The sequence below is a fragment of the Nerophis ophidion genome, linkage group LG26 (assembly GCF_033978795.1).
Source record: "Nerophis ophidion isolate RoL-2023_Sa linkage group LG26, RoL_Noph_v1.0, whole genome shotgun sequence".
Taxonomy (NCBI): domain Eukaryota; kingdom Metazoa; phylum Chordata; class Actinopteri; order Syngnathiformes; family Syngnathidae; genus Nerophis; species Nerophis ophidion.
This window is the reverse complement of record NC_084636.1, coordinates 5,960,038-5,986,516: the sequence shown is the minus strand read 5'-3', so window position 1 is coordinate 5,986,516 and position 26,479 is coordinate 5,960,038. Positions and strand designations below refer to the sequence as shown.

The window sequence follows — 26,479 nt, the reverse complement described above, 5'->3', positions numbered from 1 at the left end:
GGAAGAGCTAGACGAAGTGGCTGGGAAGAGGGAAGTCTGGGTTTCCCTGCTTAGGCTGTTGCCCCCGCGACCCGACCTCGGATAAGCGGAAGATGATGATGATGATGATGAGGTAGGGCTACCCTTTGAAATTTTACATTGGCTCAACGAGGGTGTGACCCCGTTCAACTTCTGAAGGGTTGCAGTATTTGAGAACGGCCAGCAGAGACCCTTAGTTGTGAACAAGGTCTGATGAGAAAAACACAAAGTACACAGATTTGACCAACTCTGCATATAACATGGGCTCATTTGAAATATGAACCCAGGACATCTCACACCCTATGCACCAATCATACCCCTAGACCAACGAGCCACTGCCAATTAGTGAAAATATTTATGAAAACAAGAGCAGACACATGTGATGAAAAGTTTCCTTACATGGTCATAACAAAATGTCTTTACGTTGTAAACAAAACATCTTGCTTGCAAGTACTCAAAAAGGGTCCTGGTGGGAACCACCATTTACAGACTGTAAACATGAGTGTCCGAACTATACACGCAAAATAAAACATGAATTGAAATCCTTCATGTTTAGAGCAAGGGCTTGTCCGGGATTTGAACCCGGGACCTCTCACACCCAAAGCGAGAATCATGCCTCTAGACCAACAAGCCCTGATGAAACTTTCTAGACTCAACTTTCTCCAGAATTTGGTTGAGCAGGTAGCTCTGCGGGCTTAACAGTGGCAGAGGGGTTAGTGCAGGGGTAGGGAACCTATGGCTCGAGAGCCAGGTGTGGCTCTTTTGATGACTGCATCTGGCTCTCAGATAAATCTTAGCTAACATTGCTTAATTTCGCTGGTAATCGCAGTGCTAAAAATAACGTGCAAAATATAAAACATTCTCATGCATTTAAATCCATCCATCCGTTTTCTACCGCACCTGTTCAAGAAGTCGCATTAATGGTAAGAAGTATTTTATGTCACAATGGGGGGGGTCGCAGCTTGCTGCAGGGTCGTTCTCCCAGGAAGGCAGTCGGACTACTCGGGACATGGCATTTAGGTAAAAACATGATTTAATTTAAACTAAAAAAAGATACAAACAAAAATCGGCTAAAAAAGTGGAGGCACAGCTTGGGCTAAGGAACAAAGCTAACGGATAAACAGACTATGAACATAAATCAAACATAACTTACTTGGCATGGCATGAAGCACGAAACTATGGCAAGGCATGAAACAAGTCAGCACAGAGCAAGAAAAAGATCACATTGACGCCAGGGCGACTGACTGGCAAAGACGAGCTTAAATACTGCCTCTGATTAGTGCTCGGGAAGCAGGTGAGCGGGCATTTTGTCCACCAGAGACAGGTGGACAAAATGAGTAACCAAGGAAACAAGACAAGGGAGTGGAAAAAACAGGAACTTAAAGAGTCCAAAGGACAAACAGCACATGGCCAAACAAAAACATGATCAACAGACACGACATTTAATTTATTATTGGTTAGCTTCAGAATAACAATGTTATTAAAAAGAATAAGAGACTTATTATACTCTAAAAATGTTGGTCTTACTTAAAAATGCACACATTTAGTTGTATTCAGTGTTAAAAAATATGATATGGCTCTCACGGGAATACATTTTGAAATATTTGGCTTTCATGGCTCTCACAGCCAAAAAGGTTCCCGACCCCTGGGTTAGTGCGTCTGCCTTACAATATGAAGGTCCTGAGTAGTCAGGGTTCAATCCCGGGTTTGGGATCTTTCTGTGTGGAGTTTGCATGTCCTCCCCCGTGACTGCGTAGGGTCCCTTCCTCCCACCTCCAAAGACATGCACCTGGGGATAGGCTCCTCCCACTTCCAAAGACCTGCACCTGAGGATAGGTTGTTTGGCAACACTAAATGGTCCCTAGTGTGTGAATGCTGTCTGTCCATCTGTGTTGGCCCTGTGATGAGGCGGCGATTTGTCCAGGTTGTACCCCGCCTTCTGCCCGATTATAGCCGAGATAGGTTTCTTCAAGCTTCTTTCCACTTAAAGCCGGCCAACACCAGACCACTTCCTTTTCAGCGGCAACAGCGATTGTCGCAGAAGAACTCTCTCAATGTTTTCGTTGCCCAGCTGAACTTCCCACGTTGTAGTCACTGCTCTGATGGCGACATTTGTGTCCCAGGGAGAAGCGCGGAGTGGAGGAGCGTTTGGTGGGAGCACAGCAGGAAGCGGACTCGCTGCGCGGTGAGCTGGAGGCTCTGCGCTGCATGTCCTCGGACCTCCTCCGGCAGCAGAGAGAAGACGCCGAGCAGCAGCTGACGCGGCAGCGCACGGAGGCCCAGCGAGGGTGCGTGAGGGCGCACGGCGACCATTTGTTTTAAGCTTGAGATCAGTAACACATGTTGAAAAGTAATTGACATTGCGTTACTGCACTCATGCAACGGGGATACTTTTTCCCTTGATGTTGCTTAAAAATGTGATTAGCTGAGAATTGGAGTGGGACATGCGATCCGGCGAGGAGCTGAGTCCCTCTGCAGCGTGGCCTTTGGCACAAGGATCGCTGCGTCTTTCAGAGGCCAGATGGATTGTTGTTTATGGAATTTGTTTGTACAAACCCGGTTTCCATATGAGTTGGGAAATTGTGTTAGATGTAAATATAAACGGAATACAATGATTTGCAAATCCTTTTCAACCCATATTCAATTGAATGCACTACAAAGACAAGATATTTGATGTTCAAACTCATAAACTTTATTTTTTTTTGCATATAATAATTACCTTAGAATTTCATGGCTGCAACACTTGCCAAAGTAGTTGGGAAAGGGCATGTTCACCACTGTGTTACATCACCTTTTCTTTTAACAACACTCAATAAACGTTTGGGAACTGAGGAAACTACTTGTTGAAGCTTTGAAAGTGGAATTCTTTCCCATTCTTGTTTTATGTAGAGCTTCAGTCGTTCAACAGTCTCTGTTGTCGTATTTTACGCTTCATAATGCGCCACGCATTTTCGAAGGAAGACAGTTTTGGAAAGTACCCGCACTCTTTTTTTACAAAGCCACGCTGTTGTAACACGTGCTGAATGTGACTTGGCATTGTCTTGCTGAAATAAGCAGGGGCGTTCATGAAAAAGACGACGCTTCGATGGAAGCATATGTTGTTCCAAAACCTGTATGTACCTTTCAGCATTAACGGTGCCTTCACGGATGTGTAAGTTACCCATGCCTTGGTCACTAATGCACCCCCATACCATCACACATGTCGTCTTTTCAACTTTGCGTCGATAACAGTCTGGATGGTTCGCTTCCCCTTTGGTCCTGATGATACGATGTCGAAAATTTCAAAAAACAGTTTGTAATGTGGACTCGTCAGACCACAGAACACATTTCCATTTTGCATCAGTCCATCTTAGATGATCCTAGAGAAGCCGGCTGCGTTTCTGGATGTTGTTGATAAATGGCTTTCGCTTTGCATAGTGAGTGAGTGAATTATATTTATATAGCGCTTATTCCTAGTGACTCAAAGCGCTTTACATAGTGAAACCCAATATTTAAGTTACATTTAAACCAGTGTGGGTGGCACTGAGAGCAGGTGGGTAAAGTGTCTTGCCCAAGGACACAACGGTAGTGACTAGGATGGCGGAAGCGGGGATCGAACCTGCAACCCTCAAGTTGCTGGCACGGCCGCTCTACCAACCGAGCTATACCGCCTCGTATAGTAGAGCTTTAACTTGCACTTACAGATGTAGCGACCAACTGTATTTAGTGACAGTGGTTTTCTGAAGTGGCTTCACGGTGGCAGAGGGGTTAGTGCGTCTGCCTCACAATACGAAGTTCCTGCAGTCCTCGGTTCAAATCCAGGCTCGGGATCTTTCTGTGTGTAGTTTGCATGTTCTCCCCATGAATGCGTGGGTTCCCTCCGGGTACTCCGGCTTCCTCCCACTTCCAAAGACATGCACCTGGGGATAGGTTGATTGGCAACACTAAATTGGCCCTAGTGTGTGAATGTGAGTGTGAATGTTGTCTGTCTATCTGTGTTGGCCCTGCGATGAGGTGGCGACTTGTCCAGGGTGTACCCCGCCTTCCGCCCGATTGTAGCTGAGATAGGCGCCAGCGACCCCGAAAGGGAATAAGCGGTAGAAAATGGATGGATGGATGGGTTTTCTGAAGTGTTCCTGAGCCCACGTGGTGATATCCTTTGGAGATTGATGTCGGTTTTTGATACAGTGCCGTCTAAGGGATCAATGGTCACGGCCATTCAATGTTGGTTTCCGGCCATGCCGCTTACGTGGAGGGATTTTTCCAGATTCTCTGAACCTTTTGATGATATTACGACCGTAGATGTTGAAATCCCTAAATGTCTTGCAATTGCACTTTGAGAAACGTTGTTCTTAAACTGTTTGACTATTTGCTCACGCAGTTGTGGACAAAGGGGTGTACCTCGCCCCATCCTTTCTTGTGAAAGACTGAGCATTTTTTTGGGAAGCTGTTTTTATACCCAATCATGGCACCCACCTGTTCCCAATTATCCTGCACACGTGTGGGATGTTCCAAATAAGTGTTTGACGAGCATTTCTCAACTTTATCAGTATTTATTGCCACCTTTCCCAACTTCTTTGTCACGTGTTGCTGGCATCAAATTCTAAAGTTAATGATTATTTGCACAAAAAAAATGTTTATCGGTTTGAACATCAAATATGTTGTCTTTGTAGCATATTCAACTGAATATGGGTTGAAAAGGATTTGCAAATCATTGTATTCTGTTTATATTTACATCTAACACAATTTCCCAACTCATATGGAAACGGGGTTTGTACAATGTTGATGCTGAAACGGCATGAGAGAATGTGATGTGTTCCAGCGAGCGGAGCCTGGAGGAGCTGGAAGGGAAGTACTCTGATCTACGGAGGGAGCTGGTGACAGTGAAGGAGGCGCTGAGTGGGGTCACCCTGGAAAAGGAGGTGCTGCTGGAGGACAAGGCCAGCCTGGCGTTGGCTCTCAGCAAGGTAGACTGCCACCGTGGGTACCATGCATCCACTCCCGCTGCAACGATGGCGTCTCATTGATTTGCACCCGACAGATGGAGTGTCACAGCGCCGCGCGGGAGTCCGGCGTCACCAAACTGCAGAACCAGGAAGCGGATCTGAAAGATTCTCTGGCCAAGATGGCCGCCCTGAGCGAAGGCTTGGCCAAAGACAAGGTGGAGCTGAGCCGTCTTCTGCTGCAGGTTGGTGGCCGGAGTCAAAACGCAGACCGCGTTGGTGCGTTTGGTTTGAGTGGATGAATGTGAATGCACTGTAGGACCGAAGCAGCATGTTGAAAGAGCCGTATAGGACCAAAAATACAAAAAAATAATGTGTCTGGGGACGCAAAAAAATTAAAAAAGCCTCATACAAGTCTTATAACAGACCTGGGTATGCTGCGGCCTGCGGACCACATCCGGCCCTTTGTGCGTCCCTGTCCGGCCCGCGTGAGGCCAATCATCAATCAATCAATCAATCAATGTTTACGTATATAGCCCTAATCATTAAAACTCTCTCCTTTGAGTCACACATTAAAAGCGTTACTAAAACGGCCTTCTTTCATCTCCGTAATATCGCTAAAATTGGCTCCATTCTGTCCACTAAAGACGCTGAGATCATTATCCATGCATTTGTTACGTCTCGCCTCGATTACTGTAACGTATTATTTTCGGGTCTCCCCATGTCTAGCATTAAAAGATTACAGTTGGTACAAAATGCGGCTGCTAGACTTTTGACAAGAACAAGAAAGTTTGATCACATTACGCCTGTACTGGCTCACCTGCACTGGCTTCCTGTGCACTTAAGATGTGACTTTAAGGTTTTACTACTTACGTATAAAATACTACACGGTCTAGCTCCATCCTATCTTGCCGATTGTATTGTACCATATGTCCCGGCAAGAAATCTGCGTTCAAAAGACTCCGGCTTATTAGTGATTCCCAAAGCCCAAAAAAAGTCTGCGGGCTATAGAGCGTTTTCCGTTCGGGCTCCAGTACTCTGGAATGCCCTCCCGGTAACAGTTCGAGATGCCACCTCAGTAGAAGCATTTAAGTCTCACCTTAAAACTCATCTGTATACTCTAGCCTTTAGATAGACCTCCTTTTTAGACCAGTTGATCTGCCGCTTCTTTTCTTTCTCTTATGTCCCCCCCTCCCTTGTGGAGGGGGTCCGGTCCGATGACCATGGATGAAGTACTGGCTGTCCAGAGTCGAGACCCAGGATGGACCGCTCGTCGGGACCCAGGATGGACCGCTCGCCTGTGTATCGGTTGGGGACATCTCTACGCTGCTGATCCGCCTCCGCTTGAGATGGTTTCCTGTGGACGGGGCTCTCGCTGCTGTCTTGGATCCGCTTGAACTGAACTCTCGCGGCTGTGTTGGAGCCACTATGGATTGAACTTTCACAGTATCATGTTAGACCCGCTCGACATCCATTGCTTTCGGTCTCCTAGAGGGGGGGGGGGGGTTGGGGGGGCTGCCCACATCTGAGGTCCTCTCCAAGGTTTCTCATAGTCAGCATTGTCACTGGCGTCCCACTGGATGTGAATCCTCCCTGCCCACTGGGTGTGAGTTTTCCTTGCCCTTTTGTGGGTTCTTCCGAGGATGTTGTAGTCGTAATGATTTGTGCAGTCCTTTGAGACATTTGTGATTTGGGGCTATATGAATAAACATTGATTGATTGATTGATAAATCACTAGTGTCTCAAAGGGCTGCACAAACCACAACACAAACCACTACGACATCCTCGGTAGGCCCACATAAGGGCAAGGAAAACTCACCCAGTGGGACGTCGGTGACAATGATGACTATGAGAACCTTGGAGGGGAGGAAAGCAATGGATGTCGAGCGGGTCTAACATGATACTGTGAGAGTTCAATCCATAATGGATCCAACAGAGTCAATCAATCAATCAATCAATGTTTACTTATATAGCCCTAAATCACTAGTGTCTCAAAGGGCTGCACAAACCACTACGACATCCTCGGTAGGCCCACATAAGGGCAAGGAAAACTCACACCCAGTGGGACGTCGGTGACAATGATGACTATGAGAACCTTGGAGAGGAGGAAAGCAATGGATGTCGAGCGGGTCTAACATGATACTGTGAAAGTTCAATCCATAATGGATCCAACACAGTCGCAAGAGTCCAGTCCAAAGCGGATCCAACACAGCAGCGAGAGTCCCGTTCACAGCGGAGCCAGCAGGAAACCATCCCAAGCGGAGGCGGATCAGCAGCGCAGAGATGTCCCCAGCCGATACACAGGCGAGCAGTACATGGCCACCGGATTGGACCGGACCCCCCTCCACAAGGGAGAGTGGGACATAGGAGAAAAAGAAAAGAAACGGCAGATCAACTGGTCTAAAAAGGGAGTCTATTTAAAGGCTAGAGTATACAAATGAGTTTTAAGGTGAGACTTAAATGCTTCTACTGAGGTGGCATCTCGAACTGTTATCGGGAGGGCATTCCAGAGTACTGGAGCCCGAAATGAAAACGCTCTATAGCCCGCAGACTTTTTTTGGGCTTTTGAATCACTAATAAGCCAGAGTCTTTTGAACGCAGATTTCTTGCCGGGACATATGGTACAATACAATCGGCAAGATAGGATGGAGCTAGACCGTGTAGTATTTTATACGTAAGTAGTAAAACCTTAAAGTCACATCTTAAGTGCACAGGAAGCCAGTGCAGGTGAGCCAGTACAGGCGTAATGTGATCAAACTTTCTTGTTCTTGTCAAAAGTCTAGCAGCCGCATTTTGTACCAACTGTAATCTTTTAATGCTAGACATGGGGAGACCCGAAAATAATACGTTACAGTAGTCGAGGCGAGACGTAACAAACGCATGGATAATGATCTCAGCGTCTTTAGTGGACAGAATGGAGCGAATTTTAGCGATATTACGGAGATGAAAGAAGGCCGTTTTAGTAACGCTTTTAATGTGTGCCTCAAAGGAGAGAGTTGGGTCGAAGATAATACCCAGATTCTTTACCGTGTCGCCTTGTTTAATTGTTTGGTTGTCAAATGTTAAAGTTGTATCATTAAATAGAGGTCGGTGTCTAGCAGGACCGATAATCAGCATTTCCGTTTTTTTGGCGTTGAGTTGCAAAAAGTTAGCGGACATCCATTGTTTAATTTCATTAAGACACGCCTCCAGCTGACTACAGTCCGGCGTGTTGGTCAGCTTTAGGGGCATGTAGAGTTGGGTGTCATCAGCATAACAGTGTAAGCTAATACCGTATTTGTGTATGATGTCACCTAGCGGTAGCATGTAGATGCTAAAGAGTGCAGGGCCAAGGACCGAACCCTGGGGAACTCCACACGTTACCTTAACGTAGTCCGAGGTCACATTGTTATGGGAGACACACTGCATCCTATCAGTAAGATAAGAGTTAAACCAAGACAGGGCTAAGTCTGACATACCAATTCGTGTTTTGATACGTTCTAATAAAATATTATGATCGACGGTATCGAAAGCAGCGCTAAGATCGAGGAGCAGCAACATAGATGACGCATCAGAATCCATCGTTAGCAATAGATCATTAGTCATTTTTGCGAGGGCTGTCTCCGTGGAGTGATTTGCCCTGAAACCGGATTGAAAGGTTTCACATAGATTGTTAGACGCCAAGTGTTCATTTAGCTGCTCCGCAACAATTTTTTCGCGGATTTTTGAAATAAAGGGAAGGTGAGACACCGGTCGGTAGTTTAGCATGAGGTCAGGATCGAGGTTAGGTCTTTTAAGGAGAGGATGAATAACCGCTTTTTTGAATGCTAGGGGAACAGTGCCCGAGGAAAGTGATAAGTTTATAATATTTAGCACTGATGGACCTAATAATACAAAGAGCTCCTTGATCAGTTTCCCAGGAAGTGGGTCAAGTAAACATGTTGTTTGTTTTATTCCATTTACACGTTGTAACAATTCCTCTAATGTTATTTCCTCAAACCAGGAGAAACTATTTTGGAGGGCAGTATCCGCAGTCGCGAGAGTCCAGTCCAAAGCGGATCCAACACAGCAGCGAGAGTCCCGTTTTCAAGGCCTACTGAAAGCCACTACTAGTGACCACGCAGTCTGATAGTTTATACATCAATGATGAAATATTAACATTGCAACACATGCCAATACGGCCTTTTTAGTTGACTAAATTGCAATTTTAAATTTCGCGCAAATTATCCTGCTAAAAACGTCGCGGTATGATGACGCGTGCGCCTGACGTCACGGATTGTAGCGGGCATTTTGATCCCTGCTTTAATTGCATAATTACACAGTATTCTGGACATCTGAGTTGCTGAATCTTTTACAATTTGTTCACTTAATAATGGAGACGTCAAAGAAGAAAGATGTAGGTGGGAAGCGGTGTATTGCGGCCGCCTTTAGCAACACAAACACAGCCGGTGTTTCCTGGTTTCCTTGTTTACATTCCTGAAAGATGACGGTGAAGCTTTACCATGGAACAGAGCGGTCAAGCGAACATGGTTCTCTACCACATGTAAACCGGCAGGTTTCGGTGAGAAAATGGTGGTAATAAGTCGGCTCTTACCGTAGACGTGAGCGGAGCTTGCGTCCTCCTGCAGGTGCGGACTCTCTTACATCCTCCCACCGGAGACATTGGCGGTCACCACACCTGTGGCCACACCCTTCCGACTTTCAGGTACCATAAAATTTCACTAAAACACTTGTAACACAATAAGCAGATAAGGGATTTTCCAGAATTATCCTGGTAAATGTGTCTCATAACATCTGAATCGCTCCCACTGCCCTTGCCCTTTTTTTTTTCTTCTAGTCCTTCACTCTCACTTTCCTCATCCACGAATCTTTGATCCGCGCACAAATTGATGGGGAAATTGTCGCTTTCTCGATCCGAATCGCTCACGCTGCTGGTGGCCATGATTGTAAACACTGTTCAGATGTGAGGAGCTCCACAACCCATGACGTCACGCACAAATCGTCTGCTACTTCCAGTACAGGCAAGGCTTTTTTTATTAGCGACCAAAGTTGCTAACTTTATCGTCGATTATCTCTACTAAATCCTTTCAGCAAAAATATGGCAATATCGCGAAATGATCAAGTATGACACATAGAATGGACCTGCTATCCCCGTTTAAATAAGAACATCTAATTTCAGTAGGCCTTTAAAAATTTATTTATGTCGAGGGTGCAATACAACGATTCTGCTTTTGTTTTGAAAAGCATTATTTGTATTAGGGCTGGGCGATTTTTCGATATACTCGATAATGGAGACTCCCAAAATTCAATCATTCCAGAACAATCATTCTCTCGAACATCTGTTGATTCTCTCGCAACCAACAACGTTCAATGGGGGCCATTTTGACACTGCCTTTAACGCCTTCTACAACCTGTACTAACAGCATTTCAGTCCAGCCATATTTTATACCTGGCTCTTGGACACACGCGTCATCGAGTGCGCCTCTTTATCATTCAAACAGCGTGCCGGCCCAACCCCATGTTGCGTATGGCTTCTGTAATTGTACGTCAAGGATAGCCATACAGGTCACACAGGTGGCCGTATAAACAACTGTAACACTGTTACAAATAGGCGCCACACTGTGAACCCACACCAAACAAGAATGACAAACACATTTCGGGAGGACACCCCCACCATCCCGCCGTGCGTGGGTTGAGGTGGACAGTTAGGGCTGCAAGGTGTTCTGGGTATTTGTTCTGTTGTGTTTATATTGCGTTACGGTGTAGATGTTCTCCCAAAATGTGTTTGTCATTCTTGTTTAGTGTGGGTTCACAGTGTGGCGCATATTTGTAACAGTGATAACTTGTTTTATACGGCCACCTTCAGTGTGACCTGTATGGCTGTTGATCAAGTATGTCTTGCAGACACGTACATGTGTCTGTTGAAGCCTCATATGACCGAAAGCTGGGCCGGCACTCTCTCAATACGATGAAAAGGCGGATTCGATGAATTGCATAGGGCGGAATAGGCATTCCTTTAATACTGTTGGCCGTGTGAAAACAAGCACACATGTCGGGAGAATGATTGCCCTCGGGCAATTGTCGGGAGGTGCACCGAAATTCGGAAGTCACCTGGAAATATCGGGAGGGTTCGCCATTCAATGAAGGTCCATTCATTAAAAAGTGCAGGTTGGATTTATTAAGAAATCTTTTCTTGCGGCCCAAACTCACCCAGTTTCTGCATCCAGCGGCCCTCAGGCAAAATGAGTTTGAGACCCCTGGTTTAAAGAATGTAATTTGAATCGCCACTACACGCCGAAGCAGGAGGAAAAATAGCGGACTCTGTCTAATGGAGCGCACGCAATAGAGGCTGATGCGTCGATGGTAAAACTGCAAATCCGACAAGGACTTTTTACCAAATTTCACAGCCCAAGATATGCAGCCGTCAGTACAAGTTTCGTCATTTCTCACCAAATCGCCAGAAAAAGTACGGCGTTTTCTGACGGAGAGTTTATTAAGGAGTGCTTACTGGACTCTGTTTCGCTGATATGCCCAGAGAAGAGGGGCGCATTTGAGAACGTGTCACTCTCTCGACGCACTGTAACGAGGTGGGTTGAGACCATCGCTGGAAACATGGAGCTTCAGCTAGCTTTGGATGAGAGCTACGATGTACGTGACACCGCCCTACTGCTCATCTTTTTACAAACCCCGTTTCCATATGAGTTGAGGAATTGTGTTAGATGTAAATATAAACAGAATACAATGATTTGCAAATCCTTTTCAACCCATATTCAGTTGAATGCACTACAAAGACAAGATATTTGATGTTCAAACTCATAAACTTCTTTTTTTTCTTTTGCAAATAATAATTAAATTAGAATTTCATGGCTGCAACACGTGCCAAAGTAGTTGGGAAAGGGCATGTTCACCACTGTGTTACATCACCTTTTCTTTTAACAACACTCAATAAACATTTGGGAACTGAGGAAACTAATTGTTGAAGCTTTGAAAGTGGAATTCTTTCCCATTCTTGTTTTATGTAGAGCTTCAGTCGTTCAACAGTCCGGGGTCTCCGCTGTCGTATTTTAGGCTTCATAATGCGCCACACATTTTCCATGGGAGACAGGTCTGGACTGCAGGCGGGCAAGTAAAGTACCCGCACTCTTTTTTTATGAAGCCACGCGGTTGTAACACGTGCTGAATGTGGCTTGGCATTGTCTTGCTGAAATAAGCAGGGGCGACCATGAAAAAGACGGCGCTTAGATGGCAGCATATGTTGTTCCAAAATCTGTATGTACCTTTCAGCATTAATGGTGCCTTCACAGATCTGTAAGTTATCCATGCCTTGGGCACTAATGCACCCCCATACCATCACAGATGCTGGCTTTTGAACTTTGCGTTCATAACAGTCTGGATGGTTCGCTTCCCCTTTCGTCTGGATGACACGATGTCGAATATTTCCAAAAACAATTTGAAATGTGGACTCGTCAGACCACAGAACACTTTTCCACTTTGCATCAGTCCATCTTAGATGATCTCGGGCCCAGAGAAGCCGGTGGCGTTTCTGGATGTTGTTGATAGATGGCTTTCGCTTTGCATAGTAGAGCTTTAACTTGCACTTACAGATGTAGCGACGAACTGTATTTAGTGACAGTGGTTTTCTGAAGTGTTCCTGAGCCCATGTGGTGATATCCTTTAGAGATTGATGTCGGTTTTTGATACAGTGCCGTCTGAGGGATGGAAGGTCACGGTCATTCAATGTTGGTTTCCGGCCACGCCGCTTACCTGGAGTGATTTTTTCCAGATTCTCTGAACCTTTTGATGATATTACTGCGCGTAGATGTTGAAATCCCTAAATTTCTTGCAATTGCACTTTGAGAAACGTTGTTCTTAAACTGTTTGACTATTTGCTCACGCAGTTGTGGACAAAGGGGTGTACCTCGCCCCATCCTTTCTTGTGAAAGACTGAGCATTTTTTTCGGAAGCTGTTTTTATACCCAATCATGGCACCCACCTGTTCCCAATTAGCCTGCACACCTGTGGGATGTTCCAAATAAGTGTTTGATGAGCATTCCTCAACTTTATCATTATGTATTGGCACCTTTCCCAAATTCTTTGTCACGTGTGGCTGGCATCAAATTCTAAAGTTAATGATTATTTGAACATCAAATATGTTGTCTTTGTAGCATATTCAACTGAATATGGGTTGAAAAGGATTTGGAAATCATTGTATTCCGTTTATATTTACATCAAACACAATTTCCCAACTCGAATGGAAACGGGGTTTGTACTTTAATTTCAAAATTGTTACTTCGAACAAGTTTCGCAAACAGCCCTTTTATGTAAGTCTAGATGCGTAAATACGGTATTTCAACATACTTAGATCATTCCAGCAAAAGAGTTGTGTTTAAATATTCAAAGAACTTGACCATTAAACTCCTTTCTTTGCAGCAAATCTCCTTTCGACTTTAGGTCGACAAACGTGGTCTAGCTCTGTTATTTTTGTTACCTCGCCGAACAAAACGGTTACGGTTCCGGCCTGAACCCACCTGTGTGCCTTCCAGGCCGAGGCTGAGAAGGCTCGACTCAGTGACGGACGGCGGCAGGCAGAAGCGGACCAAGCGTCATCCCGGGATGAAGCGTCCCGGCTGAAGCAGGAGAAGATGAACCTGCTTTCGGAGAAGAAATCCCTGGAGAGCTCGCACCATCACCTGCAGGCCCTGCGCCACAAGCTGGAGGAGGACCTGGACCTCCTCCAGAAGGAGAAGACCCGAATCCTGGAGCAGCACTCTCAGGTCAGAGACCCCACTCCTTCAACCTGAACCACAAAGAGCTACCGCAGAGAAGGGGTAGTAAATAACTTATTGTCTTCTTCAAATGAACCTGGTGAAAATAGACGCATACTTTCTAAAGTCCAGTGCGGTATTAATGGACCTGGTCTGTCTTTTTTACGAGTCGCCGGGGAAGAGATGCGAGTGCACAAAAGTGAGGAAGATAAATGGAGGATCAGAGTGCTCGTAAATTTGCACGGCGAGCCGTTCTCATTCTTCGCTCGACCAAAAGCAGATCTTTGCCTGCCGAAGAATGAAAAGAATCCTCTCTGGCTTTGTTATCTATCCTGGATGTGAGATCCGGGACCTCACCTAGCTTTTTTTTTTTCTGTCAAGCTTTTAAATCAATAAATTGACAAATTCCATCCTAACACTTTTCGATAACCTATCCGTCAAAATAAACGAAGCCGGCGTTTAAAAAAAAAAAAGCGCACAAAACTCAGGTTTGGTCCAGGTGGTGTTTGCTTAACGCCAAGCGTGCTAATATTTACCTGCACTTCAATTTAGCATGGATGGAATCAAATGCCTTTGTTTGTTTTTGAAAGCCGCTGCTGCACTGCAATAAATATCATCCCTTTTAGAAGTTGTTCCTTAGGAGGGGGTCATACTGGGAATGTTGGTGTCAGTCCCATACCAGGTCTATGCACTGATACTTTGACTCAACTAGACATGTCTTGATTCCATTCATGAGATCAGACCAATGTTTATCTTTTTTTAACTGATACAACGTTGAACTGATCTTGACCCCAGCTTTGTAACTTGTTAAAGATTGTACTCACGTGAAGGATTCCTCCAGAAGCGATACAGGCTCAGATAGACAAGATTACATTACCATGTTCCTTGTTGCTGTCAAAACGTGGGCTATGGGGTTTGTTTTTCCGGAAGGCAAAGGAAAGTTGGCGCGGGCAAGACGTGAAGGTAAAAACATATATTATTTTTACACTATAAATACACAAAAAAAAAAAGGCAAACAAAAGGCGCGCACAATGGCGGAAAACAAACTTGACTAATGAAAACCAAACTAGCACAAAGGCAGAACTATGGACAAAAAAAGATACTAACTGTGGCTTTAAACAAACCAAAAACTTACGTGGCATGGGACCAAGAAACAAGCAGCGGGAATCGTAAACATGGCATGACGTGAGTAAAGGTAAAGTCGCCAGGCTGACTTCCTGGCAAATTTCGGTTTAAATAATACAGGTGATTGAAAAGGTGTGTGAGTCCAAACAAAATCAGGTGCGTGACATGACAGGTGAAACTCATTGGTTGGCATGGTAACAAAGCAAACAAGGAAGCGCAAAAACAGGAACCGAGTGTCCAAAAAACAAACAGCACATGGCCAAACAAAAACATGATCAACAGACATGACAGTTGCACACTTACAGGAGTTGCATTGATTCCAGGGGGGTGCATGCCAATATGAAGGTTAATTAGTGTCTTTATTACACAACTTTCTTTTTTTTATAGTGAGAGTCCAGTCCATAGCGGATCTAACTTAATAGTGAGAGTCCAGTCCATAGTGGATCTAATATAATAGTGAGAGTCCAGTCCATATTGGATCTAACATAATAGTGTGAGAGTCCATTCCACAGTGGATCAAACATAATAGTGAGAGTCCAGTCCATAGTGGACCAAGCCAAATAGTGAGAGTCCAGTCCATAGTGGATCTAGCATAATAGTGAGAGTCCAGTCCATTGTGGATCTAACTTAATAGTGTGAAAGTCCAGTCCATAGTGGATCCAACATAATAGTGAGAGTCCAGTCCATAGTGGATCTAACATAATAGTGAGAGTCCAGTCCATAGTGGAACTAACATGATAGCGTGAGAGTCCAGTCCATAGTGGATTTAACATAGTAGTGTGAGAGTCCAGTCCATAGTGGATCTGACATAATAGTGTGAGACTTCAGTCCATACTGGATTTAGCATAATAGTGAGAGTCAAGTACATAGTGGATCTAACATAATAGTGAGAGTCCAGTCCATAGTGGATATAACATAGTAGTGTGAGAGTCCAGTCCATAGTGGATCTGACATAATAGTGTGAGACTTCAGTCCATACTGGATTTAGCATAATAGTGAGAGTCAAGTACATAGTGGATCTAACATAATAGTGTGAGTCCAGTCCATAGTGGATCTAACATGATAGTGTGAAAGTCCAGTCCATAGTGGATCCAACATAATAGTGAGAGTCTAGTCCATAGTGTCTGCGATGAGGTGGCGACTTGTCCAGGGTGCACCCCGCCTTCCGCCCGATTGAAGCTGAGATAGGCGCCAGCGCCCCCCGCGACCCCAAAAGGGAATAAGCGGTAGAAAATGGATGGATGGATAGTCCATAGTGTATCCAACATAATAGTAAGAGTCCAGTCCATACGGGATTTAGCATAATAGTGAGAGTCAAGTCCATAGTGTATTTAACATAGTAGTGTGAGAGTCCAGTCCATAGTGGATCTGACATAATAGTGTGAGACTTCAGTCCATACTGGATTTAGCATAATAGTGAGAGTCAAGTACATAGTGGATCTAACATAATAGTGAGAGTCCAGTCCATAGTGGATTTAACATAGTAGTGTGAGAGTCCAGTCCATAGTGGATCTGACATAATAGTGTGAGACTTCAGTCCATACTGGATTTAGCATAATAGTGAGAGTCAAGTACATAGTGGATCTAACATAATAGTGTGAGTCCAGTCCATAGTGGATCTAACATAATAGTGTGAAAGTCCAGTCCATAGTGGATCCAACATAATAGTGAGAGTCTAGTCCATAGTGTCTGCGATGAGGTGGCGACTTGTCCAGGGTGCACCCCGCCTTCCGCCCGATTGAAGCTGAGATAGGCGCCAGCGCCCCCCGCGACCCCAAAAGGGAATAAGCGGTAGAAAATGGATGGATGGATAGTCCATAGTGTATCCAACATAATAGTGAGAATCTAGTCCATAGTGTCTGCGATGAGGTGGCGACTTGTCCAGGGTGTACCCCGCCTTCCGCCCGATTGAAGCTGAGATAGGCGCCAGCGCCCCCCGCGTCCCCAAAAGGGAATAAGCGGTAGAAAATGGATGGATGGATAGTCCATAGTGTATCCAACATAATAGTAAGAGTCCAGTCCATACGGGATTTAGCATAATAGTGAGAGTCAAGTCCATAGTTGATCTAACATAATAGTGAGAATCCAGTCCATTGTGGATCTAACTTAATAGTGTGAGAGTCCAGTCCATAGTGGATCAAACATAATAGTGAGAGTCAAGTCCATAGTGGCTCCAACATAATAGTGAGAGTCCAGTCCATAGTGGATCTAACATAATAGTGAGAGTCCAGTCCATAGTGGAACTAACATGATAGCGTGAGAGTCTAGTCCATAGTGGATCTAACATAATAGTGAGAGTCCAGTCCATAGTGGATCTAACATAATAGTGTGAGAGTCCAGTCCATAGTGGATCTGACATAATAGTGTGAGACTTCAGTCCATAGTGGATCTAACATAATAGTGTGAGTCCAGTCCATAGTGGATCTAACATAATAGTGTGAGAGTCCAGTCCATAGTGGATCTTACATAATAGTGTGAGTCCAGTCCATAGTGGATCTAACATAATAGTGAGAGTCCAGTCCATAGTGGATCTAACATAATACTGAGAGTCCAGTCCATACGGGATTTAGCATAATAGTGAGAGTCAAGTCCATAGTGGATCTAACATAATAGTGAGAGTCCAGTCCATAGTGGATCTAACTTAATAGTGTGAGAGTCCAGTCCATAGTGGATCTAACATAATAGTGAGGGTCCAGTCCATAGTGGATCCTACATAATACTGAGAGTCCAGTCCATAGCTGATCTAACCTAATATTGTGAGAGTCCAGTCCATAGTGAATCCAACATAATAGTGAGAGTCCAGTCTATAGTGGATCCAACATAATAGTGAGAGTCCAGTCCATAGTGGATCTAACATAATAGCGTGAGAGTCCAGTCCATAGTGGATCTAACATAATAGTGAGAGTCCACTCCATAGTGGACTGAGCAAAATAGTAAGAGTCCAGTCCATAATGGATCTAACATAATAGTGAGAGTCCAGTCCATAGTGGATCTAACATAATATTGTGAGAGTCCAGTCCATAGTGGATCTAACATAATAGTGAGAGTCCAGTCAGTAGTGGATTCAGCATAATAGTGAGAGTTAAGTCCATAGTGGATCTAACAGAATAGTGTGAGAGTCCAGTCCATAGTGGGTCTAACATAATAGTGAGAGTCCAGTTCATAGTGGATCTAACATAATATTGTGAGAGTTCAGTCCATAGTGGATCTAACAGAATAGTGAGAGTCCAGTCCATACTGGATTTAGCATGATAGTGAGAGTCCAGTCCATAGTGGATCTAACATAATAGTGTGAGAGTCCAGTCCATAGTGGATCTAACATAATAGTGTGAAAGTCCAGTCCATAGTGGATCTAACATAATAGTGTGAGAGTCCAGTCCATAGTGGATCTAACATAATAGTGTGAAAGTCCAGTCCATAGTGGATCCAACATAATAGTGAGAGTCTAGTCCATAGTGTCTGCGATGAGGTGGCGACTTGTCCAGGGTGTACCCCGCCTTCCGCCCGATTGAAGCTGAGATAGGCGCCAGCGCCCCCCGCGACCCCAAAAGGGAATAAGCGGTAGAAAATGGATGGATGGATAGTCCATAGTGTATCCAACATAATAGTAAGAGTCCAGTCCATACGGGATTTAGCATAATAGTGAGAGTCAAGTCCATAGTTGATCTAACATAATAGTGAGAATCCAGTCCATTGTGGATCTAACTTAATAGTGTGAGAGTCCAGTCCATAGTGGATCAAACATAATAGTGAGAGTCCAGTCCATAGTGGATCTAACATAATAGTGAGAGTCCAGTCCATAGTGGAACTAACATGATAGCGTGAGAGTCTAGTCCATAGTGGATCTAACATAATAGTGAGAGTCCAGTCCATAGTGGATCTAACATAATAGTGTGAGAGTCCAGTCCATAGTGGATCTGACATAATAGTGTGAGACTTCAGTCCATAGTGGATCTAACATAATAGTGTGAGTCCAGTCCATAGTGGATCTAACATAATAGTGTGAGAGTCCAGTCCATAGTGGATCTTACATAATAGTGTGAGTCCAGTCCATAGTGGATCTAACATAATAGTGAGAGTCCAGTCCATAGTGGATCTAACATAATACTGAGAGTCCAGTCCATACGGGATTTAGCATAATAGTGAGAGTCAAGTCCATAGTGGATCTAACATAATAGTGAGAGTCCAGTCCATAGTGGATCTAACTTAATAGTGTGAGAGTCCAGTCCATAGTGGATCTAACATAATAGTGAGGGTCCAGTCCATAGTGGATCCTACATAATACTGAGAGTCCAGTCCATAGCTGATCTAACCTAATATTGTGAGAGTCCAGTCCATAGTGAATCCAACATAATAGTGAGAGTCCAGTCTATAGTGGATCCAACATAATAGTGAGAGTCCAGTCCATAGTGGATCTAACATAATAGCGTGAGAGTCCAGTCCATAGTGGATCTAACATAATAGTGAGAGTCCACTCCATAGTGGACTGAGCAAAATAGTAAGAGTCCAGTCCATAATGGATCTAACATAATAGTGAGAGTCCAGTCCATAGTGGATCTAACATAATATTGTGAGAGTCCAGTCCATAGTGGATCTAACATAATAGTGAGAGTCCAGTCAGTAGTGGATTCAGCATAATAGTGAGAGTTAAGTCCATAGTGGATCTAACAGAATAGTGTGAGAGTCCAGTCCATAGTGGGTCTAACATAATAGTGAGAGTCCAGTTCATAGTGGATCTAACATAATATTGTGAGAGTTCAGTCCATAGTGGATCTAACAGAATAGTGAGAGTCCAGTCCATACTGGATTTAGCATGATAGTGAGAGTCCAGTCCATAGTGGATCTAACATAATATTGTGAGAGTTCAGTCCATAGTGGATCTAACAGAATAGTGAGAGTCCAGTCCATACTGGATCTAACATAATAGTGAGAGTCCAGTCCATAGTGGATCTAACATAATATTGTGAGAGTCCAGTCCATAGTGGATCTAACATAATAGTGAGAGTCCAGTTCATAGTGGATCTAACATAATAGTGAGAGTCCAGTCCATAGTGGATCTAACATAATATTGTGAGAGTCCAGTCCATAGTGGATCCAACATAATAGTGAGAGTCCAGTCCATAGTGGATCTAACAGAATAGTGAGAGTCCAGTCCATAGTGGATCTAACATAATAGTGAGAGTCCAGTTCATAGTGGATCTAACATAATAGTGAGAGTCCAGTCAATAGTGGATCTAACATAATAGTGAGAGTCCAGTCCATAGTGGATCTAACATAATAGTGAGAGTCCAGTTCATAGTGGATATAACATAATAGTGAGAGTCCAGTCCATAGTGGGGCCAGCAGGAGACCATCTTGAGTGGAGACAGGTCAACAGCGCAGAAATGTCCCCAGCTGATACACAGATGAGTGGTCCACCCTGGGTCCCGACTTTGGACAGCTAGCGCGTTACTTGTGGTCGCCGAATCTGTGCCCACGAAGGAGATGGTGGCAGAGCAGAAAAGAAACAGCAGATCAACTGGTCTAAAAAGGGAGTCTATTTAAAGGCCAGAGTATACAAATAAGTTTTAAGATGGGACTTAAATGCTTCTACTGAGGTAGCATCTCTAACTGGTCAAAATAAGTAGTGTGTCAATGCGATCATTTACCTGATTAATACCTGAACTAAATACGCCAATTAAAATAAATTGGAATAGTATATGAAAAGGAAATAAAAAAAATGTTCTGTTCTACTGCACGTAATTGGTTTGAGGAAAAAAGTCAGTATTGTAAGTGAAAGGCCTACTGAAAGCCACTACTAGCCACCACGCAGTCTGATAGTTTATATATCAATGATGAAATATTAACATTGCAACACTTGCCAATACAGTCTTTTTAGTTTATTAAATGACAATTTTAAATTTCGCGCTGAAGTATCATGCTAAAACGTCGCGGTATGATGACCCGTTCGCGTGACGTCACGCATTGTAGAGGACATTTTGTTCCAGCACTGATCCCAGCTATAAGTCGTCTGCTTTCATGACATAAGTCCACAGTATTACGGACATCTGTGTTGCTGAATCTTTTGCAAATTGTTCAATTAATAATGGAGACGTCAAAGAAGAAAGATGTAGGTGGGAAGCGGTGTATTGCGGCCGCCTTTAGCAACACAAACACAGCCGGTGTTTCCTGGTTTCCTTGTTTACATTCCTGAAAGATGACGGTGAAGCTTTACCATGGAACAGAGCGGTCAAACGAACATGGTTCCCTGCCACATGTCAACCGGCAGGTTTCGGTGAGAAAATTGTGGTAATAAGCCGGCTCTTACCGTAGACATGAGTGGAGAGCTTGCGTCGTTCCTCTTGCACCTCTCAAAGAGGCAGCTGCGACTTTCTTGCCTCCTCCCACCGGCCACCCCCGACCGTCGGATGCTTCCACCGTGGAGGAGGGAAAAAAATCTCAGCCCAGCCCCAACGGCTGCCTTCGCCTCGTCGAGAAACGTGGCTTCCCTCGTAGACACTGGCTGTCACCACACACCTGGCCACACCCCTCCCACTTTCAGGTTGTACAGGTACGACCATATAATCTCACTAAAACACTAGTAACACGATGAGCAGATAAGGGATTTTCTAGAATTATCCTAGTAAATGTGTCTAATAACATCTGAATCGCTCCCACTGCCTTCTTTTAAAAAAAAAATATTTTCTAGTCCTTCACTCTTACTTTCCTCATCCACAAATCTTTCATCCTCGCTCAAATTAATGGGGAAATCGTCGCTTTCTCGGTCCGAATCGCTCTCGCTACTGGTGGCTATTATTGTAAACAATGTTCAGATGTGAGGAGCTCCACAACCCGTGATGTCACGCGCACATCGTCTGCTACTTCCGGTACAAGCAAGCGACCAAAAGTTGCTAAGTTTATCGTTGATGTTCTCTACTAAATCCTTTCAGCAAAAATATGGCAATATCGCGAAATGATCAAGTATGACACATAGAATGGACCTGCTATCCCCGTTTAAATAAGAAAATCTAATTTCAGTACGCCTTTAAAAAAATAAGATGAATAGAATACACAATATTGTTGTCTGGCATGGAAGGGAAACTGGGACAACAATATCAACACATCAGGCTCGTATCAGTCTGTCTCTCCATGATGAAGTCAACCACCGTGTGCCACTCCATGCAATCTAGATAAGCTGTTCTGTGAGTTTGACAACGTGTGTGTCGTGTGCAGGCCAGCAGGCAGATGCAGAGCATGTCGGAGGAGCTGCAGCATTGCAGGAAGCAGCTGCAGGTGCACCATGCCGCCCTCAAGAAGGCCGGTGCCGACAAGGAGGAGCTGGCCAAGGACAAGGCCGGCCTGGAGGTCCGACTCAGCGCGACCGAGCGAAAGACCTGCGACCTGGTGCAGGAGCTGCAAGTACTCAGGTTCGTGTTCAGTGCTGAGGGTGTGGATTAGAAACGACCGGTAATATGGGACTGCCGGTATTATCGGCCGATAAATGCTTTAATATCGGAAAATATCGGTTTGAAAAAGAAGAATTTATGACTTTTTAAAACACCGCTGTACGGAGAGGTACACGGACGTAGGGAGAAGTACAGAGCTGTTGCATCTCCCAGTCATACTTGCCAACCCTCCCCATTTTCCCGAATTTCAGCGCCCATCCCGAAAATCTCCCGGGCCACCAACCAATCTCCCGATTTCCACCCCGACAACAATATTCAATATTGGGGGCGTGCCTTTGCGTGCCAGCCCAATCACATAATATCTACGGCTTTGACACACACACACACAAGTGAATGCAATGCATACTTGGTCAACAGCCATAGAGGTCACACTGAGGGTGTCAATTCGTGGACTATGAGGTGGTTGTTTTTCTCCGAGATGCAAGTGAACTTGGACAGGAAATGGCGTGAAGGTAGAGACATCTTTTATTTTAACACTATAACTACAAAAAAGTGAAGTGAATTATATTTATATAGCTCTTTTCTCTAGTGACTCAAAGCGCTTTACATAGTGAAACCCAATATCTAAGTTACATTTAAACCAGTGTGGGTGGCACTGGGAGCAGGTGAGTAAAGTGTCTTGCCCAAGGACACAACGGCAGTGACTAGGATGGCGGATGCGGGAATCGAACCTGCAACTGTCAAGTTGCTGGCACGGCCACTCTACCAACCGAGCTATACCGCCCCAAAGGGACAAACAAAGGGCGTGCCCATTGGCGGTGAACAAAGTTGACTAATGAAAACAAAAACCAACACAAAGGCAGAACTATTGACAAAAAAACAAAATCAATAACTGTGACATAAATAAACCAAAACACTTACGTGGCATGGGACTAAGAAACAAGCAGCGTGGATCGTAAATAAGGCATGACGTGAGTAGAGGGTGATAGATGGTGATGTTGCCAGGCTGACTACCTTGCAACTGTGGCTTAAATAATACTGGGGTGATTAGTGAAAACTGGTGTGTGACATGGGGACAAGGTGAAAATTAATGGGTTGCTATGGTGACAAAACAAACAAAAGTGCACAAAGTGTCCAAAAACAAAACCGAACATGACTAAAACAAAACATGATCACACAGACATGACAGAGGGTGGCCGTATAAACAACTTTAACACAGTTACAAATATGTGCCACACTGTGAACCCAAACCAAACAAGAATGACAAACATATTTCGGGGAAACATCCGGACCGTAACACAACGTAAACACAATGGAACAAATACCAAGAGTCTATTGCAGCACTAACCTGGACCCTACAATATGGTAAATGGTAAATGGGTTGTACTTGTATAGCGCTTTTCTACCTTTTATATATATATATATATATATATGTATTTTTATATACAAGTATAATATTTGTATTCTATCCCCTACCTTAACCCTTGTGGTTTATGTCATGTTTGTCCTTCTACAGAAACCATAATAAATAAATAAAAAAATGTTTTCCCCCTCATCATTTTAATTTTTCATATATTATTGAAAAAGCTCCAGAGAGCCACTGGGGCGGCGCTAAAGAGCCGCATGCGGCTCCAGGGCCGCGGGTTGCTGACCCCCGGTCTAGTCTCTTACGTGAATGAGCTAAATAATATTATTTGATATTTCACTGTAATGTGTTTATAATTTCACACATAAGTCGCTCCTGAGTATAAGTCGCACCCCCGGCCAAACTATGAAAAAAACTACGACTTATAGTCTGAGAAATACGACACATGGCTCTCGCGGAAATGCACTTTAAAATATTTGGCTTTCATGGCTCTATCAGCCAAAAATGTTCCCGACCCCTGCCATAGGGGTTGAGTTTTTTCTTGCCCTGATGTGGGATCGTAACCGAGGATGTCGTTGTGGCTTGTGCAGCCCTTTGAGACACTCGTGATTTAGGGCTTGATGGAGATAGATATCTACATATATCCATATTTAAGAGTTATTTCCTTCTATAGTCATATTTGAAATAGCTAGTGTTTTCCATTTGTACTCTTTCTATTTTATAATCTCATGTCCATTGTACACTGCAAGTTAACCTTGGCTTTAGGAATGTGAGGAGTAGCAATACTCCCTTCTTATCTCATCCTGTGCCCAGCTAAGGAGGACAATAGAAATGTGTATTCGTTCCGGAAGGGTGGGGGCGAGGGACATGTTGAAAAAGACAGCGCTTCCGTAAGGTTTTCCGATCAACTAGGCGACGCGATTTGAATGTGTTGTTTTTAGGTTGGTCTCTCCAAAGCTTTGGAATAAATTGCTAAATACCTATTCTGTTCTGGGTGATCATTTAAACTCAGTTTATGTGTCATCAAAAGAACTTGGGATTGACCAGCAACTTAAATTCCCTTGGATACTGTATATAAATAAACAACAATTGATTGATTGATAGAAGTAACTCGCTTTACTACGGAAATGTAATGCCGGCTGCCTGGATTTTTGTACGAGCTTCCACACCTCACACTTCAAACGTCTTCCCACAACCTCGCAGAGCTGAGAAGCAGTCCCTGGAGAGCGGTCTGTTCCAGAGCCATGAGCTGTCCTTGTCCCTGCAGGCCGAGTGCGGCCGCCTGGAGGCGGAGCAGCGCGGCATGTTGTCGGCTAACGAGGCCTTGACGCGTGAGTAGACCCTCATGCCAACCCTCCTCTGGCCAAAGGGTCCACCAGAGGACCATATTTCACGTGTCCGACAGCTGGGCCGCTCGACATGTGGAGCTGATTTTCCCAGCACTTTGCTCACGAGCGCCATCCATGTGACGTCACATGGCGCTCAACCGTAGAAGCAACTAAAGTCAATGAGGTGTGTGTGTGCAGGTGATGTTGCACAGGTGCGTCTGGACGCGGAGCACCAGCTTGCGCAGGCTGCACAGGAGCGCAGCATTTTGGAGGAGAAGTGGGTCCAGGTGGAGAGGAACGCCCTCCAGAGCCTAAAGAGCAGAGATGAACAGCACAGGGAGCAGCTGGAGGCTCAACGCAGGCTCAAGGTTTGATGCCGCAACAAGGTGACCGGGACTCGTGTCATGGTGCTTTCCACCGCAGGAGCAGCAGTGTGCCGCGCTGACCGAGCAACTGCGCGCTGGCTTGCAGGAGTCGGACGCCCGCAGCCGGAAGGAGGTGCAGCAGGCCCAGGAGGAGGTACAGCAGGCCCAGGAGGAACTGCTCCGAGTGCAGCAGAGATGCCAGCAGATCCTCCTGCAGGCTGAGAGCGAGAAGCAGGAGGTGATGTTCTCCGGTCTCACAAGTCAGAGTGCTCACCAATTGATTTAAATACCACTACAAAAGAATAAAACCTCAACAAGTGGAATACAAGAGCTTACAGGTGAAATGTAAGGAGAAAAAGTTGCAATGTTAACACGCTCAATTTTTTTTTTTTCAAAGAAAACTCTCATTGATCAAAAAGTCATCCCCGCTCATGTTTTAACCACCGAACAGTGACTTAAAAGGGTTAACTGAACAGCTTTTAAGGAACGACGCAATCGGCGCCCATGTTAACTACTGAACCGTATCTTAAAAGGGTTGGCTGAACTGCTATTAAGGAATGACGCAATGGGCGCTCACGTCAACTACCGAACCATAACTTGAAAACGTTGGCTGAACTGCTATCAAGCTACGACGCAGTCGGCGCCCATGTTAATTACCAAACCGTAACTTAAAAGGGTTGGCTGAACAGCTATTAAGCTACGACGCAGTCGCCGCCCATGTTAACAACCGAACCGTGACTTAAAAGGGTTGGCTGAACAGCTATTGAGGTACGACGCATTCGGCGCCCATCTTAAGTACCGAACCGTAACTTAAAAGAGTTGGCTGAACAGCTATTGAGGTACAACGCAGTCGGCGCCCAGGTTAACTACCGAACCATGACTTGAAAGGGTTGGCTGAACAGCTATTAAGGTACGACGCAGTCGGCGCCCAAGTTAACTACCGAACCGTAACCTAAAAGGGTAGGAATCCACAGTCTGTGGTGCCCTCAGGTGGTCAGGGAGAGCGTTCCACAGACTGGGAGCGGCAGAGCAGAAACCCCGGTCTCCTATTGTTCGTAGCTTTGTCCTCAGAGGTTGGAAGAGGTTAGCCTGTCCGGAGCGGAGGTGTCGTGTGGAGGATTTGGGGGGTGAGTAGTTCTTTGAAGTAGAGTTGGGGCATTTCTATGGAGGCACTGGTGGGTTAGTAGGGAGACTTTGTATTCAATCTTGAGTGGAACAGGAAGCCA

At 44.8% G+C, this 26,479-nt stretch overlaps 1 protein-coding gene and 1 non-coding gene across 2 annotated transcripts in view; one reads left to right on the top strand and one right to left on the bottom strand.

Moving 5' to 3' along the window:
* crocc2 (ciliary rootlet coiled-coil, rootletin family member 2) overlaps positions 1-26,479 on the top strand; it is a 134,678-nt gene that overhangs the window by 50,117 nt on the left and 58,082 nt on the right. Inside the window, exons 13-20 of the mRNA XM_061888423.1 lie at positions 2,142-2,306; positions 4,820-4,964; positions 5,039-5,185; positions 13,463-13,693; positions 22,022-22,215; positions 24,764-24,891; positions 25,087-25,256; positions 25,312-25,491. Coding sequence (XP_061744407.1) covers positions 2,142-2,306; positions 4,820-4,964; positions 5,039-5,185; positions 13,463-13,693; positions 22,022-22,215; positions 24,764-24,891; positions 25,087-25,256; positions 25,312-25,491 — 1,360 coding nt within the window. The remainder of the gene's footprint in view (positions 1-2,141; positions 2,307-4,819; positions 4,965-5,038; positions 5,186-13,462; positions 13,694-22,021; positions 22,216-24,763; positions 24,892-25,086; positions 25,257-25,311; positions 25,492-26,479) is intronic.
* trnap-ugg (transfer RNA proline (anticodon UGG)) lies at positions 580-651 on the bottom strand. Its single transcript has one exon. It is a non-coding gene; the product is annotated as a tRNA-Pro (tRNA).